The sequence below is a fragment of the Vigna angularis genome, chromosome 5 (assembly GCF_016808095.1).
Source record: "Vigna angularis cultivar LongXiaoDou No.4 chromosome 5, ASM1680809v1, whole genome shotgun sequence".
In the NCBI taxonomy this organism is placed as follows: Eukaryota; Viridiplantae; Streptophyta; class Magnoliopsida; order Fabales; family Fabaceae; genus Vigna; species Vigna angularis.
In genome coordinates this window covers 20,499,408-20,517,853 of record NC_068974.1, presented here as the reverse complement: position 1 = coordinate 20,517,853, position 18,446 = coordinate 20,499,408, and the positions used below count along the sequence as shown (strand labels likewise).

Here is an 18,446-nt window from a genome sequence, read left to right as displayed (position 1 = left end):
AACAGACATAATCTATATAACAATATATAAATGACAATTTTATATCATTAATGTAAGAACCTAGAAAATAGAATATTAGAATTAGTAGGTGTTTTAAAATAATGAGACAAAGTATTATAAAGATTTAAAAATAAGTTGATTAAATAAATATAATTTCTTAAACTCGTCTCATTACTTAAAACACTCTTTATCTTTCTAAAACTCTTTCTCTTTGCTTTCTTTCACTTCTCTCTAAGATTTCTCATCTCTTGATCATCTGTTTGATGATCAAGAAGTTCCTAGGAGATCACATCTAAGTTATCTCCACTTCTACCCGATCAATTCTTTGTTTAGAGCAAGTAAGTTTCTACCATTTTTCCTTTGTAATTTAAATTTTTGGTCATGCAAAGAATCTTGTTTTTGCATGTATAAAAAGTGTTCCTTCCTTGATTCTTGGACAACTTGCGTTTCTAAGGCTTTTTGATCACCAATTGGTGTGAGTTGTAGGTTTTTCTAGAGTTTCTTGTGATGGAAGCAACAATTGAGAGTTTTAGAACCGTAGGAGTTATTTCCTAAGGTAAGGGAAGCTAGAGTTTTTTATTTAATTGATGTTTGTGACGTAAGTTTGGTGTTTGTATGTGTATTAAATTGATTTGATTTCTATTTTTATGCTAGTGTTACACTACAAGAAAAATTCCAATTACATACAGCTAAAATCCGTATATAATATCAAAAATCCGTATATAACATGATATTACATACGGATTATATACGGTCAAAAATCCGTATATAAAAAAGGTGTAGCTAAATTATATACGGAAAAATCCGTATATAATTTACATACGAAAAAATCCGTATATAATTTACATACGAAAAAATCCGTATATAAAATCCGTATGTAATTATATACAGAAAAATCCGTATATAATTACATAGAAAAATCTATATGTAACTATATACGGAAAAATCCGTATGTAACTTTTTATTTTACGAAAAAAAACTGATTTCTCGTATGCACTCAATAATTAAAAGTTCTATATAGTTGATAAATATCAAATACAATTGCCAAATTTTCAAATACTAAGAATTATCTTTTATAAATAGAATTCAAAGAAACAAATACAACTCTTTTTCTTTAACAAACTCTTAAACAATTACATTAATAAATCTATTATAATGTGTTACATATTCAACAACCACAATTTTAATATATACTCATAATAAACAAACTTATCAATCTAAATCTAAGTTGGCACTATGTCAAAACCATTTACAATGATAAATATCATACTAGACAGTAGTAGATTTATTTAGTTCAGCTAAGACTACAAAAGTATCACTTGCTTCTCTTTTTGCTTCTAGAGACTCCTTGTTCTATGAATATCTTGTCATTCTCATCTTTAGGTTTGTTTGCTTCATGAAAGAAGGAACCTTGATATTCTTCAGAAAAGACATTGTTCTTCATTCTGCTAAGCTGGTTGTATGTTGCTCATCCTCCAACCCTTATAGTGAATAACACCAACCAACATGTTTTCATTACAAAAATATTTAAGGTAACGATTTGCATCCATCATAATATAATGATGACAGTTCATTATGAACTTACAAGATAACTAACAAGCTTAAAACCAATCCAATATCATTTATGAATAATGATTATAGAGTAGCATGAATTCCTGAAGAGATTAGTCACAGCACGAATGCTGGTCAACAGATTCGCAGGAATTGTCGGACTTACAGTGACTTTCTTAATCACTTCCACTATAATGTCTGGATATAACACACGAGAAAATCAATGAAAGATTACACACTAGCAGAAGGTAGAGAAAAAAATATTCTACAAGATCAAGGAGTATCAGAACTTGTCATATTTCTGGTAGAAAGACAAGGATAACCAAAGTGTATAATCAAGGGGTCAAAAGGGGCACAATGTGGAGGAACAAAACTAAGGGAGAGAAAAGATAACTAACTACTAAGGTAACTTCTGAAAGCATATATAGTAACTGGTATAAATCTCTTCTTCGTCAACTGCAAACAAGAAGTGTGGGGTGGTACCACTTACATAACAATGCTTATGTGTGACTAGTCAAAGAGTTAGTGTACAGACAGCCCACGTGATCACTGGTGCAAGGGAAGCATGATGAGATGCTACTATGCTAGGATTCAATTACAAGGTATGGGACGGGAGTCTCACACTACAAGCATGGGAGTCTAGAGTGGTTCTCACTTCTCTCAATTTTCAGACCAATTTCACATAAAAAAAATGGGATTCTATTGATTGCTATCATAATTTAATGTCAGAAAACAAAATTATGGTTAACATTGATACCGTTTTCTGCTTCAAAATGCTTGTTAAGTAAAATAGCCCCATCTGGATGAAGAACTATCATCCTTATGATATCAATGACTGCATAGAAAAAGCACAATAAGTAAGGAGACCATTTTCCTAAAGACTAGATTAGTTCACTGATATAAATGAGGACAAAAAATTGAAAAAAAAAGAAATTCCAATGATTTTCTCAAATTAGCAACAAAAGTTTCTTGAAGTACAACAAAAAGGAGCAAAACAAGAGACAATAACTAACCAGGAAATATCATTGCAATAGGCCATGATCGAAGCAGATTCAGTAACAAGTCTATATCAGAGTCTGCAAATTTACTAGAATGATAATGTGAAGTATCTTTCAGAATTTTAACAATGGCACCCAGTCTGGAAACATTGAGCTCAGTCAAAGACAAGTTCTGCTTTTCCTGCATGAGATTCAAAAAATATAACCAATTTACACAGCACACTTTATTTTTGAATTCATGTATGCTCCGTAAAAGTTGAAGCCCACTTGCTAAAATGTGCAGCTTTATTGTTATTAATTCTTATACATAGTTCATATGCAGAGTTTCTCATAGGTAGTTGGAAATCATGTTTAAGTCTGTATTAAAGGACATCATAAACTTCAGATTTCAAGTCTTTAATCAAAAGGCAGTTTAAGTTATCATCATCAACAAGCACATTGGAGTTCAAAATGATCATGGGTAAAGCAGACATGGAAGATTAAAACATTCCCCAATCCTGAACATGGCAACTTTGAAGTTCCTTTGGCCAAAAGTATATGATTTTAACCGTATCTATAACAAATTAATAACCAAAGAAGAATAAAACATCTACCATATCTACCTGGTCAGATTGTAATGCATTATTGAACTCAATAATCTTTTTAAGAATCCCATCAAACCGAGCAGCATCAAAAACAAGCATCCCTTTCTGACAACAGAATTTAATAACAGGGTATGAGCTAAAAAATTACATAATAAGTCAAAGAGGGAAAAAGTACAAAGTTCCTCACAGAAATTGTGTTAAAAGAACTATTACACTACTTTTAGTACCATCCACTTCCAAATGGAATCAAATTACTCGTCCATTGAGCAACATTCTATAAAGATGATATGCTGGCCTTCTTGTAATAGTAGCAGTAAAAATGAGCTAATAATAGCAAGACCATAAAGGCCAAATAACGATGAAATCAAAACTTTGGAGTTACTTGACACCAATTTTCTAAAGTGAAGCCCCATTTGGAACTAATAAACAAGGGCGTCATCAAGAAACATTAATAGTCATTTCTTCCTATTGAGCTCCATTTAGAGCAATATTCTCCATGTACCGATTCAAGGGATCCCTATCTTTAATACAAAAAAACAGTAGGATACATAGACCACAATTACATCAAAATAAAAAATTTACAAATTGCTTATGCCACAACATACCAGATCAGATGCTAATATTATACATAAATTTACACTTAGGTTAGGGCACACAAAATATAACATGCTGGGATCAAGGACTTTGCTACATAGCTGGACTTTAACTGCCCACAGAACATGTAACCCAAGCTAAAAATTAAAAATGCATTTTTTTATTTTAATAAAAAGGAAAAAAAAAAAGTACTACTAAGTAAAAGATAAAACAGATCATTTGCATTTTCCAGACTTAAGAACTCCCAGGTTGAAATGTATTTCCCCAAGACAATATGTCAACCACCTCTAATACAAAGGGTATGAAAGCACACCTTAGGAATATGCTTGAAAGTGGGTTTTGCAGAAATATCTGTCATTAAATATTAAAAAATAAATAAAAAATTGGATGAGTCATACAAGGATGAGATAACTACAAGATGAACATGATGAAACACATGAATGGCAACATAAAGCTGAATTTTTATTACCAGACAAATGAGAAGGTTGTCCTGGTACGTAAGCATGGGCTGAAACAGAAAGTAAAAAGCAATTAAGTAAAAAAGGAGGACTACAAGGATAATGACCACCATCAATTCTGTTATTTAACAAACACTATTCTTACAGCCAGTATAGGGATCACGAAATGAGGCATCAAAAGTAACATTGTTTTGTCCGGTATTTTGAAGAATGAACTGTACAACTTGTTCACGAAAAGAAAGTGGAAGATTCTCCTTGAGTAGCCATTTATCAGCAACATCATATGGATTATCTGGAGACATTAAAGTTTTATTTATTAGTAAGCAATTTTCATTCACGGGCATAAAATTCTTACCATCTTGCATGGGTCAAATAAGACAAACAATTGCAAGTGACAAGAAGGCTTAAAGCATAAAATGGGCAAGAAAGTGTCCTATAAAGCTTAATGGATAAGTACATCAAAATGATGTTGTAGAAACCACATTAATCTTTCAAGGTCCTAATAATTAAACCACACATAAAAGAGGATGGTATATTCACATCAGACAAAGGGACAAATATTTTGAAAAGATTGACACTCCAACCACGGCTTGCGAGACCAACCACAAATGTGCCAAATAAAACAAACAACGAAAAAGATTAGGGTTCGCGATTAACGATTTCATCGATTACTAAGCATTAGGATTAGGGTTTACTTACCAGATGAAGATACTCCTTCAGCATCCAACTACGACACCCGACGAACAAGGAGATTGCTTGGTGAACGCCGGAACACGACGGACACTTCGACAGAGAGAGAGGACACAGAAGTAGAGCACGACGGACAGGGACTGTGAAGAGGGCTGGAGAGAGGGACAGGGAGAGCGAAGACGGCTCGAGAGAGGGACGGCGAGAGCTCTAGGGTTCGAGAGAGAAAGGACTCGAGGGTTCGAGGAGAGAGATAACTCGAGGTTTTAAGAGAGAGTAGCTCGACGGTTCGAGAGGGATAACAAAGAGTGAATGATAGGTTTCAGCTTCTAATTAATAAAAGTACGTTTTTTTAAAAATTATTTTTGAAATCCGTATATAATATACTTCATTCTACTTACATACCGGTAATGGAATTCCAGGGGATATATCCTTATGAAATTTTCCCGCCGCCACGCGCCAACTTTATGTATGGAATTTATATACGGAAAATCCGTATATAATATCTGTATATAATTTTTTTTTAGAATCCGTATGTAATATCCGTATAAAATATTTAAATTATATACGGATTTAAATCTGTATATAATAGTCCGTATATAATTTTAATATTTCTTGTAGTGTTAACTCATTTAAGTGGGTGTATTGGAGTAATTGATGATGAAATTCTGATGTAAGATATTTTGGATTATATTTTGGTCATGAACTGTATGTGAATATGTTGTATTACTGATGGGAATGTGTGTTGTATAGTTTTTGGAGTAAAGAGTTGAAAATCTAGGAGTTTTGGTAGTTAAAATGGGGCTTTTGATATGCATTTTGGTGAGATAGTGTTTGGATGGATAAATCTGGTATTGCAGGTATAATTATATGTTATTTGAGGTTTTTTAGCACCTTGAGTTGATATAAATTTCATAGGGAAATCGGTATGGGCCAATGCGATGGTTTTAGAAGGTTTTATCAAATAAGGGGATTTTGACATGTGAATCTTGTTATAAGAGTTAGGAAGCAAACTCAAAAGTTTGGGGGTTAGATATTTAATCTTTTAGAACTGATTTTGATGTTAAAATAGGGAAATCTGATGCAAAAGTGTTTAGTGCTGGATAGGTGGAGTTTAGCTTGGTTTGGAACTAATTTTTGGAGGTTTGGACTAGTGAGAATTTGAATTATAGGTTCTGTGTCTAAATGGTCATTTTGAAGGGTCTTGGTAAGCCATTTGTGACTTATTCGGACCCCTAAGTTGCTCAAATATGAGCTAGAACTGGTGGAGTTTAATTTGGATCTCTAAAGTGAGGTTTTGGTAAATTATGGATTGGAATCTTGTGTCAAAACAGTTTAAAACGAGTTTAGGTTGATTTAGATACATTTGGTTAGGTCAATTTTAGTTTAGAATTCAATCTACCATCAATTTTCTTCCATTATGGAAAATCAATTGAGTGTCGAAAAAGATTATCACACTTTCTTCCATCAATGTGCCATTTCAGGTTCTTCACATCTTCTTTAATGGAAAAAATAATTTCTACCTAGATATTATAAGCAAGTACCACACCACCTTAGTTGGTGGACCATCTTTGTCTTCACCATTATTTTCATCAACTTTCTTTTTAAATTGTGATAAATCACATGTTGGACATGCCTTTAGTGCAGCAAATTTGTCTTGGTACAATACACAATCATTGGGGCATGCATATACATTTTGGTATTCCAAACCCATTGAACATAGAATTTTTTTCGCCTCATAATTATGGATAGGTAACATGTTATTTTCTGGAACCATCTCCTTTAGCAACTTCAACAATTCTATGAAACTTTTATCTGTCCATTCATTCCTTACTTTTAACTTGAAAATTTTCACAGTTGACGATAAACTTTTAAAGTTAGAGTACTTGAATATGAGGCTTTTTATTTACAAACAATTTATATTCTATTGATACCTTTTATTAAATAATAATTACTTACTTATTTTCGCCTCATAATTATGGATAGGTAACATGTTATTTTCTGGAACCATCTCCTTTAGCAACTTCAACAATTCTATGAAACTTTTATCTGTCCATTCATTCCTTACTTTTAACTTGAAAATTTTCACAGTTGACGATAAACTTTTAAAGTTAGAGTACTTGAATACAATTATTTCTCTGAATCGTTCTTAAGAGAATCATATAAAGGATCTCAACCAAAATTTTCTATGACGTACCATGTCCTCTAAATGACCACTCATTTATTCATCACATAATTGGTTACTCGTGAATTATATAGACATTACATTAATCAAAAGTCATAATGTACATCTCATTAGTATTTATTTTAGTGACTCTTTATATTATTAAAATTATATATAGTTTGTTAATGTCGATCGATAGTACATTAATTAATATGAAAATATGTCATATGATGTGGATCCGTCGGACTCTAATTTCCTCATTAAAATAAATTTTAAATTGATTAATAACTTTAGTGTCAGGTCATCCTATCTCAGCTGTCTACAAAGATCAACATTCATATTTATTCATACTTGTAGAGTCTATTTACAAACAATTTATATTCTATTGATACCTTTTATCAAATAATAATTACTTACTTACTTATCATGTATAACAAAATAAATGTATCAAAAATATTTTTCTACATAATTAGAATCTCTCATTATGTATCATTAATATAATCATAATTTTCATAATTAAAAGTTTTTTATATAAAAGCCTTCCCGTTTATTAACGTTTCTTGAGAAAATATTCATTAAAAAACATATATGTTTATCGTTGTCAATAGAAGGAACAAAGGGAAATTAAAGGTATAATTACAATTAATAATTTATTTTAAAATGTACTTTTCTTTCATGATGATATTAATTCCATTTTTTTTATAGTATACATAAAATAAATGTCTCTATAATTTTAAAATTGTATGCTTAGCAAATACTAAGTCCCTTTTTCTATAGTATACACAAAATAAATTTCTCTATAATTTTCAGCCAAATAATCAGAAATGTCTTCATTATCTATATTATCTTATACAATCATAATTTTTAAGATTCAGGGTTCTCATAATAACACCTTTTAGATATGAAGAAACGTATCAAATACTTTTGAAGTATTCGTTATATTGAGAAATAAAATTTCGAAGAAATGTTCGTTAAAAAGTACATATATTGAAAAATAAGTTTTTATTATTATTATAGTATACATTAACTACATAAGATATCATATTGTGTAAAATTTAGAAAAAGAAAAAGATCTAGAAAAGAAAAATTGACGTTGTAAATAGAAGTAACATAAAATTGACGTTATAATTAGATGTTAGAAAATGCATTTTCTTTTATATGTATAACAGTAAAAAAAATGCTTATACTTCTATATTTTTATTTACATAAATTATTAAGATTATTTTATGTAAATTAAATTATTCTATATAATTTTTTTATAAATATGATTTTTTCTATTAGTCAAACTTCTTCATTGATTCTGGTGGATAGAATTATTATATTTGTTTTTTAAAAAATAATTTTAAATAAGCATTTCCTTATGTAATACTTCATTTTGTTGAGACTCATGGATCTTGTTTCTTTTTTTTATATAAAGCATTATTAATGTAATTTAATAATATTTTATTACATCTACTTTTATTTATTCTCTTAAAGTTATTATAGAACAATAATGTATTTTATTTGTAATCGTATCTAAAATTAAATTTTGTTAAAGTAGCTTTTGACATTTATAAAAAATACTTAATAACATTTAAGATGATCGGAAAAATATCACATAGCCTCTGATTCAAAGGAGAATTTACGCTAAAAATAATGAAAATTGACAAACATTTTATACTTAATTATATGTTCTAACTTTTAGTTTTAATCTAAAATTTAAATGTAAGTTAAAAAGAAGTAGGGTGAATCACGCCTAACAAAATCATTTTAGGTGAAACAATATTGCATCAGATTTATTTAAATTTTGTTATTAAGGAAGCAAAAAAGAAAGGCCAGGAAGAATATATTATTTTTTTAAAACAATAAAAAGCCTACATTCATTAACAGTTCAAATTGAAATCTTCACAACGCTTTGATTTTATTAGCTGGACCCATGTAGTTTGTAAATATATACATATATTTGCAGCTAGAAATCCAACCCTAAAGTTTAGAACATAAATGGCGTCGGAGAAAAAGTTGGTATCATCGTGGGCATGGATGACCTGCAAATTAGAAAGAAAAAAAAAGATTCAACATTTTTTACTCAAGCAATGAAATCTTATGAAGTTGTTTCTATATTTAACAGTTTGTTCTTCTTCTTCCTTTTATTAAAATGAATTTTTAAATTATTAATGATATTTAACTATTAAAAAATGGATTCAATGAGGATAACTATATATGTAAGAAAGGTGATAAAATGGAACTTCATAAATAATTGTGCTTAGTTCATGTGAGTAAACATGGTTGTCTCATTTTTTTCTAAATAAAAAATATTTTTCCATTAAATGGTATTAAACTGTCATGCAAGTGTGTGTGTTTCTTTTGAAAGAAGCTTGTGTTAATTAGTTAATCTTAGTTGTACATTGACATTAATAATATACAAAGTCATAAGTTATTAATGGATTAGACTTTCGCGTGAAATTGGAGGGGCTAGTGTTAGTTAAACTAATCTATCAACAATAATATATATTCAATTCAATGCATAAAATAAAAATAACGTGGAAGTAAAGTGATATTAAAAAATATTACATTTTTAACGTGTAAGTCGACTGCATAAAATATATATATATATATATATATATATATATATATATATATATATATATATATATATATATATATATATATATATATATATATTGCAAATAAGGCCAAGAAGAAAAAGGGTTAGCACTCACTTCTAAAATTTATTTATTTCTAAACAATTTATGTTTAGTTCGAACATAGCAGCCACTGGCCCACTAATTATATCTCTAAAATAATTCACTTTCATTTTCCATAAATAAATAGTTGTCAAAAAAATAATTAATGAAAAGTGACAGCAGTTATACCCAGAGACATTTACTCATAACTTTTCAAAATTTCTATTCTATATTTAACAGTGAGTGATTCTTCAATTTAGAAGTCATTGAAAAAAAAAACAAATAGACTATTTGCTTTCATCATTATTTATTTTCAAAACGCGTGAAAATTCATTAATTATTTTATTTATGATATTCATAACAAAATTACATAAGCCAATGAAAATTGACAAATTAGTTGATTTGTTATTTGTTTTGAGAATCTTTTACAAAAAATATTATACAGAAAAACAACATAAAAAAAATATATTATTTATTGATTAAATTAATTTATAGAAAATTAAATTTATATTCAAGAAAAGTTAATAATTATAACAATAGTAGTAGTTGATATTTTTTTTTTCAAGTGTTGACGGAAATACTAAGTCTTCTTATAAAGTGTTATTACTATATATATACTTTTTACCTTAATTAAGTAATTAGATGGGAAGCCATTTAAATTTTATTTAATTAACTAATGCAGTTTCTTATCTTATTAATCTTATTAAGTTATTTAATTTTAAATTAAATGTAATGTTTTGACGGCAGAGGTTGTATTTCAGTTAAATTTAAACCAATTTCACTGACCCGTCACTGTAACTGCGGTAGCGAACCTTGGCGGTGGTCCTCTTCTTTGCGTCGCTCGCGGGGGACGCCGCCGTGTTTTTCCGGGGACTCTCCTTCGCCTGAGTCGCGCCGTCCTCCGAGATCGGTCCCAGAGACGGCTTCCACTCCGCCGAGCCCATCCTCTGCCTCTTGCGGTGACGGCGGCGAACAGACACGGTGGGCGCCGCCTCCGAAACAAACGACCTCTCCTCCTCGAGCGGCAATACGGCTGGCTCCGGCGTGCGCTGCGTGGGCAAGCCACAACATGAAACGAATTCGAAGAGAAACCTCATCTCGTTTCTTTTTTCTTTTCCTTTGTTAATATGCGGGAAGAAAATTGAAAAGAAAAAGAAAAAAGAAACCAGTGGAATCAGAAGATATTAAGGAGAGATTCGGTGTCCCAGAAAGGAGAAAGATCGAAGGGATTGACCCATTTGTTATATTGATTGAAATTGAAGAGGAAAAAGAAAAAAGAAAAAAATTGATTTTCTTCTTGTTTGTGAATGACCGGGTTTTGCTTTGTGACACTGGGAAACCCAATTTTATAGCTATTCTCCGTCAACCATTTTGGCGTTATCCATTGCAAAGTATCACTTTGCCCCTTTACTTTCAACTTTATTACAATTGATTCCCACACCTATCTACCATTCATTTAAACTTTTCATTTAATTGTCAAGTATTTCCGTTTTTGAATAAATGTGTGAGTTTGTTAAATATTTAAGAGGTTTCGAAAATAAATTAAGATATCATAACATCACCCAAGTGAATTTGTTTCAAATAAAATATTAATAAAATAACATTTTGACAAATTAACTGTTATTATATATATATATATATATATATAACCAACTGATAGAATATAAAAATAATAATTTCTAGATAATAAATTTTGTTATCTTATATTAAATATTTTGCTTGTATAAAAATAAATAATACCTTATGTTTGGATGAAACAATTTAGAGAATAATTCATTTATTTAGAGAATTTTTTTTAAGTAAAATGACTTGTTTTTGATGAAAAAAATTAAAAGAAGATTAAATTTTAAGAAGTATTTCAAATAATTAAAATAATAGAATTTTAAATTCATTAAAAAAAAGAAAATTAGAATTTCATATTGTAGAATTTTGTCATTGGTCGGAATCAAAAAAGTTAAAAATTGAAAAATTTGTTTATTAATAGATTGTCGTTAATGCTATCAAATTATCACTACTTAACACAAGTAACTTCAATATTGCCAAATTAATAGTTAATAAACTAGATATAATTAAGTTAATCTTGAGTCGTTTCATAATAAATACAAAATTGATTTTTAATAAAGATTCATATAAAATCCTACACGAAAGGTTAATAAAACATAATGCTAACACCTTTGCTTGAGCGAGCATAATGGCAATTGGACAAATTGCAACAATGCTTAATTAGCTGGATGAACTAAGTGTTGGTTGGGCGAGAGAATGTATCTGAACTTTAGAAAAAGTAAGTTTTTAAATCTTTCTAAATGCTAAAGTTTATTTATCTTTCACTTTGAGCAACTTGGATTTTTTACTCGTAGGTCTTAAGGAGTAGGGAGAAGGGTGCGAAGCTGTAGTGGAAGACTACTCTAATCATCCTGTTTTGGTAAACAGGAATGGTGCGGTGAAGTATGGAAGATGACATACGTTTATAAACACAAGTTACCTTTAATAGACAAGTTGTGTAGAGCTATTGGGTTGAGCATGATTCCTTTTAAGGGAATTTATGAATGATTATTGTATTGCTTGTTATAGTCTAACTGAGTATTAAAGTTGTTAGAAATGTAACCCTAATATCTCAAGCCAAGAGGGTGGTGAATTGAATTTTAAAATCTTTTTGAAATCTTTGAAGATCTTTAAATCTTGAAATAAATAAAAAAATATATTTGAATCAACCAAACAAAGAAAGATGAAAGAAAGATCAAAGCACACAAAGATTTATACTAGTTCAACTTTTCTCTAGCCTACATCTAGTCTTCCCTCAACAACCTTAGTTAGGGGACAATCCACTAATCAAGATTTGAGTACAAGAATACAATGATGCTCTCAATTGCTATCCTCAAACCACTCAAATTTGAAACATCAAATACAAGAGAGGATTCTCTCACTCTCAAATAACAAAAGAGATTATACACTCAATCTCTAACAATACAAGAGAGGAAACATTGATTCTCTAACTTGGCCTACCTAGCAAAAGTGCTAAATCAAATAAAAGATACAAGAACCTCATTGTATAACGCTCTTATAATGCAAAATAATCATAACATATGAAGTCCAATGAATCTTGAATGAATTCTTGATTGCTTGATCACCAATGAAGCTTGAAATCCTCCAAGAATGCTTCTTGAGAAAACCTGTACTCAAAACTCAGAGAGAATGTTAATATATGCCAATTAAAACATTAAAGAGTCAGGTCCCAAGTTTGGTTTACATAGAAAAACCAAATCCTTTCGCAGTTTAATCGATTATGTTAATAACATAATTTATTAAGCTTTTCCTTCTATTTTAATGGATTAAGGTACTTATGTAAACGATTATTTTGACAATTATGCTTATAACTTCTTCTTTCAACTAATCTAACAAATTAAGTTATCTGTATAATGCATAAAACCTTTCTTTATGTTTTAATCGATTATGTAACTTATATAATCGATTATTTTGCCACTACGTCTTGTTCTCATCCATTTTCCTTTCTTAACAGATTATGTCTTTCTCTATGTTTTAATCGATTATGTAACTAATGTAATGGATTATATCACTAATGTAATCGATTATCTCTACCAGAAACCTAGATTTTGAATCTATTTAGGCTTATTTCATTAATCATTTTATGATTAATACATCTAGCACTAACATGTTAATAATTTAAACACTTCTTATGCCATAACATTTTTACGTAAATTAACTATAACAATCTAGTCATCCTATACATGCAAAGACCTAGACAAGACTCATCTGGATTCGATATGAATGTCGAACTATTGGTAATTTGTGCACTTGTGATGGTAATACAACTGGCTGAAACCAAGCTACCATACAATGTTAGTCCATTTCAATTGCATATGGCCATGATCAAAGCCTATAGACAAGGCACCATTAAAGTGTTAGAATAAACCACTGGTTCAAAGCTCCATACATTTATACAACAACAATACAAGGCACCATCATGCAACCTCTCCATAAGTCATGGAATTATGTCCATCAACAATACTTCAAAAAATGCATATATATAACCTCAAGAATAAATCATCATATAATATAACAGGTACTTCTACCCCATCATCAAAGTGCTATCATAGTTCAAAGTTACTAGAAAATAAAGAAAGAATCAAAACATGTTCTGGACTGATCGTTCAACGCCCCTAGCTCACTATGCGAATATAGAAATAATGAGTTTTGCTTGCTCAGTAGCTACACTCACTCAGTTCGACATAGTCTACTCACTCAGCGGCTACACTCGCTCAGCGAGACTGCATAATTTTACAGCACCGAAAACGCATAATATGTACCCTTCAACCATTCATGACCTATTCTATGCATCTTTCCCAACTTCTACCACTCGTACATTGAATTCTAAACTAAAATTGACCTAACCAAATGTATCTAAATCAACCTAAACTCGTTTTAAACTATTTTGACACAAGATTCCAATCCATAATTTACCAAAACCTCACTTTAGAGATCCAAATTAAACTCCACCAGTTCTAGCTCATATTTGAGCAACTTAGGGGTCCGAATAAGTCACAAATGGCTTACCAAGACCCTCCAAAATGACCATTTAGACACAGAACCTATAATTCAAATTCTCACTAGTCCAAACCTCCAAAAATTAGTTCCAAACCAAGCTAAACTCCACCTATCCACCACTAAACACTCTTGCATCAGATTTCCCCCATTTTAACATTAAAATCAGTTCTAAAAGATTAAATATCTAACCCCCAAACTTTTGAGTTTGCTTCCTAACTCTTATAACAAGATTCACATGTCAAAATCCCCTTATTTGATAAAACCTTCTAAAACCATCACATTGGCCCATACCGATTTCCCTATGAAATTTATATCAAATCAAGGTGCTAAAAAACCTCAAATAACATATAATTATACATGCAATACTAGATTTATCCATCCAAACACTATCTCACTAAAATGCATATCAAAACCTCCATTTTAACTACCAAAACTCCTAGATTTTCAACTCTTTACTCCAAAAACTATACAACACACATTCCAATCAGTAATACAACATATTCACATACAATTCATGACCAAAATATCATCCAAAATATCTTACATCAGAATTTCATCATCAATTACTCCAATACACCTACTTAAATGAGTTAACACTAGCATAAAAATAGAAATCAAATCAAATCAATTTAATACACATACAAACACCAAATTTACGTCACAAACATCAATTAAAGAAAAAAATCTAGCTTCCCTTACCTTAGGAAATAACTCCTACGGTTTTAAAACTCTCAATTGTTGCTTCTATCACAAGAAACTCTAGAAAAACCTACAACTCACACCAATTGGTTATCAAAAAGCCTTAGAAACGCAAGTTGTCCAAGAATCAAGGAAGGAACACTTTTTATACATGCAAAAACAAGATTCTTTGCATGACCAAAAATTTAAATTACAAAGGAAAAATGGTAGAAACTTACTTGCTCTAAACAGAAAATTGATCGGGTAGAAGTGGAGATAACTTAGATGTGATCTCCTAGGAACTTCTTGATCATCAAACAGATGATCAAGAGAAGAGAAATCTTAGAGAGAAGTGAAAGAAAGCAACGAGAAAGAGTTTTAGAAAGATAAAGAGTGTTTTAAGTAATGAGACGAGTTTAAGAAATTATATTTATTTAATCATCTTATTTTTAAATCTTTATAATACTTTGTCTCATTATTTTAAAACACCTACCAATTCTAATATTCTATTTTCTAGGTTCTTACATTAATGATATAAAATTGTCATTTATATATAGTTATATAGATTATGTCTGTTGGTTCTGGTTGTTTTCTTTCTGTCCAAGTTTGTTATCTAGACAAAAAGATAAACAAATGAAGTATTAAAAAAAACGTATACATTAGGTTTTGGTTATTGCCAAAACTAAAACATAAAAGTGCGGTTTAGAAATTTAATGAGAGAATAAATTTCAATTCTCTAAAAATCGAGCATATTTACTTATCTTTCGGTTAAATTGGTCTGAGGGTCGGTCGTCCTTCCTTGCTCTCTTTTGATCTTCAATCCTCTCCGAGAATGCAATCCACTTTGATGAGGTTTTGACCTGCAGAAGACACTTCGACGCTCAAGTCAGATATGTTTCATAAAGAGAGGTTACTATTTTATTATGATAGAAAAAGATGATTGTACCTGGACATCAATTGTATATTTATAGGACTTGTGACAGCTAAGTCCATTGATTTACCATTAGTGCAATATATTTTTAGGCAATCAAATATTTGTAAACCATAAGGCAATCTGACCTATAAATACCTGTTAATTGTCCATAATGACAATTAATTCTGATCGGTATATTTCATATAGTATATAAGCCCCCTAAGCCCAAGCAAGCTCTTTATTAAAAGAGGTGCATAGGGATTATTACGAGCTTTAAAAGAGGTCGCTCACGTTGTATTTAGGGAGTCTATTTTCGATGTGCTTTAAGTCTTCATTCCTTTCTGTACCAAGCGGCATATTGTGTAAGAAATTTTCACTCCAAAAAATATGCGTTAAATAAAATAAAGTAAACACTTCAATATCTATTTTTATAATGAGAAGGCATTGGAACCTGATAAAGCTAAACGTAGGTGGTCCGAGCGGGAAAAGGCTGGACTTGTTGAGTAGTTGACCGATAGGAGTTTTTTTTTGAACTTTTTTCTTTAGGTCGAGCGGTAGAGATTCCCTTTTGAGCTTAAGAACCCAAGAACCTTTTTCTACGTTGAGCGACGAGCGATAGGGATTCCCTTTTGAGCTTAAGAGCTCGAGAACCTTTTCTTACGTTGAGCGACGAGCGGTAGGGATTCTCTTTTGAGCTTAAGAGCCCGAGAACCTTTTCCTATGTTGAGCGACGAGCGATAGGGACTCCCTTTTGACCACAATAGCTCGATAGCCTTTTCCTACGCTGGGCAATGATCGGTGGAGACTTCCTTTTTGAGCTTAACAACTCGAGAGCTTTCTCCCATGTTGAGCAAAGAACAGTAGGGAACTTTTGAGTATAATAGCCCGAGAGTCTTTTCCTACGTTGGGCAATGATTTGTGGGGACTCCCTCTTGAGCTTAATAGCCAGAGAGTCTTTTCCCACGTTGAGCAACGAATGGTAGGGACTCCGTTTTGAGCATAATAGCCCAAGAGTCTTTTCCTACGTTGGGCAATGATCGGTGGAGACTCCCTTTTGAGCTTGATAGCCCGAAAGCCATATTTCCCATGTTGAGCGACGAACGGTTGGGACTTTTTCTAGAACTTTTTCCTAGGCCGAGCGGCGAGCGATAGGAGTTCTTTTTAGAACTTTTTCCTGCGCAGGATATTTTTACTCACAAAAATATGCGTTAAATAAAATATTTAATATTTTATTTTTATAATGAGATATCATTAGAACCTGACAAGGTTGAACGTTGATGGTCCAACTAACCAAGCGGTAAGGTATTGAACCTTCATATGCAGGATACTTTTACTCACAAAAAAAATTTGTGTTAAATAAAATATTCAATATTTTATTTTTATAATGAGACGGCATTAGAACCTGATAAGGTTGAATGTTGGTCTGAACCTTTCTGTGCAAGATATTTTTATTCACAAAAATATGTGTTAAATAAAATATTCAATAATGAGATGACATTAGAACCTGATGAGGTTGAACGTTGGTCTGATCCTTCTTGTACAGGATATTTTTACTCACAAAAAAATGCGTTAAATAAAATATTCAATAATGAGATGACATTAGAACTTGATAAGGTTGAACGTTGGTCTGATCCTACCTGTGCAGGATATTTTTACTCACAAAAATATGAGTTAAACAAAATAAAATAAATGCTTCAATATATTATAATTTATAAATTATAAAAAAATGTGGAACCTAACAAGGTTGAACGTAAGACTGAACCTTCATGTGGAGGAGGATATTTTTACTCACAAAAATATGAGTTAAACAAAATAAAAATTATAACTTATAAATTATAATAAGAAGTATTGGAACCTGACAAGGTTGGATGTAGGGTTGAACGTTCCTGAAAGTTCTCAAAACAAAAGACATGCCTTTAGAAATTATTATGGAATTTTGTACTCTTGTTGCAAAACCTGGTATTGATCCGAAGTAGCAATGTCGAGGCCGAGCGCACGTCTACACGTCTGGTTCCTTGTGGTTTCATGGGGATGTCGCTCGGCCCCACGGTGGGCGCCAAAATGTTTCGGTTAAATTGGTCTGAGGGTCGGTCATCCTTCCTTGCTCTGCTCTTTTTTTATTGTCCAATGCTCTCCGAAAACGTAATCCACTCCTATGGGTGGTTGACCTATAGAAGACACTCCGACGCTCAAGTCAGATATGTTTCATAAAGAGGTCTATATTTTATTATAATAGATTAAGATGATTGTACCTGGACATCAATTGTATATTCATAGGACTTGTGACAGCTAAGTCCATTGATTAACCATTAGTGTAATATATTTTTAGGCAATCAAACCCAATAATCAATTATTAATACCGTATATTTGTAAAGTGTAAGGCAATTTGACCTATTAATACCTGATAATTGCCCATGAAGGATCATTAACTCCAATCGGTATATTTTATATAGTACAAATAGATAACTTAAAATAAAAATATTTCAAAATCTACAATGCATGAGAATAAAAATACTTAGTTTTTCTTATAACCCTATTGCAATATTGTCACTGTTAAATTAAGTTTTGTAATTTAACTTGAATTTTCCCCTGC

At 31.0% G+C, this 18,446-nt stretch overlaps 2 protein-coding genes across 3 annotated transcripts; both read right to left on the bottom strand.

Moving 5' to 3' along the window:
- Positions 1-1,154: 1,154 nt before the first annotated feature.
- LOC108347292 (uncharacterized) lies at positions 1,155-5,067 on the bottom strand. 2 transcript variants are annotated; one of them, XM_052877803.1, is made up of 8 exons: positions 4,885-5,065; positions 4,331-4,477; positions 4,197-4,235; positions 4,041-4,078; positions 3,152-3,238; positions 2,565-2,730; positions 2,309-2,386; positions 1,155-1,481 (listed from the first exon to the last, which is right to left on the bottom strand). In XM_052877803.1, exons 5-8 carry the CDS (start codon positions 3,230-3,232, stop codon positions 1,441-1,443), a joined length of 366 nt encoding a protein of 121 aa, XP_052733763.1. In that variant the 5' UTR covers positions 3,233-3,238; positions 4,041-4,078; positions 4,197-4,235; positions 4,331-4,477; positions 4,885-5,065; the 3' UTR covers positions 1,155-1,440. The 2 variants fall into 2 exon arrangements, with proteins under 2 accessions (XP_052733763.1, XP_052733762.1); XM_052877802.1 differs by lacking the exon at positions 1,155-1,481 and adding an exon at positions 1,602-1,749 and having other exon boundaries at positions 4,885-5,067.
- A 3,844-nt stretch (positions 5,068-8,911) lies between these two features.
- On the bottom strand, positions 8,912-11,026 carry LOC108339979 (uncharacterized). The gene is made up of 2 exons (XM_017577212.2): positions 10,486-11,026; positions 8,912-9,060 (listed from the first exon to the last, which is right to left on the bottom strand). Exons 1-2 carry the CDS (start codon positions 10,794-10,796, stop codon positions 9,006-9,008), a joined length of 366 nt encoding a protein of 121 aa, XP_017432701.1. The 5' UTR covers positions 10,797-11,026; the 3' UTR covers positions 8,912-9,005.
- Between the last annotated feature and the right edge of the window lie 7,420 nt (positions 11,027-18,446).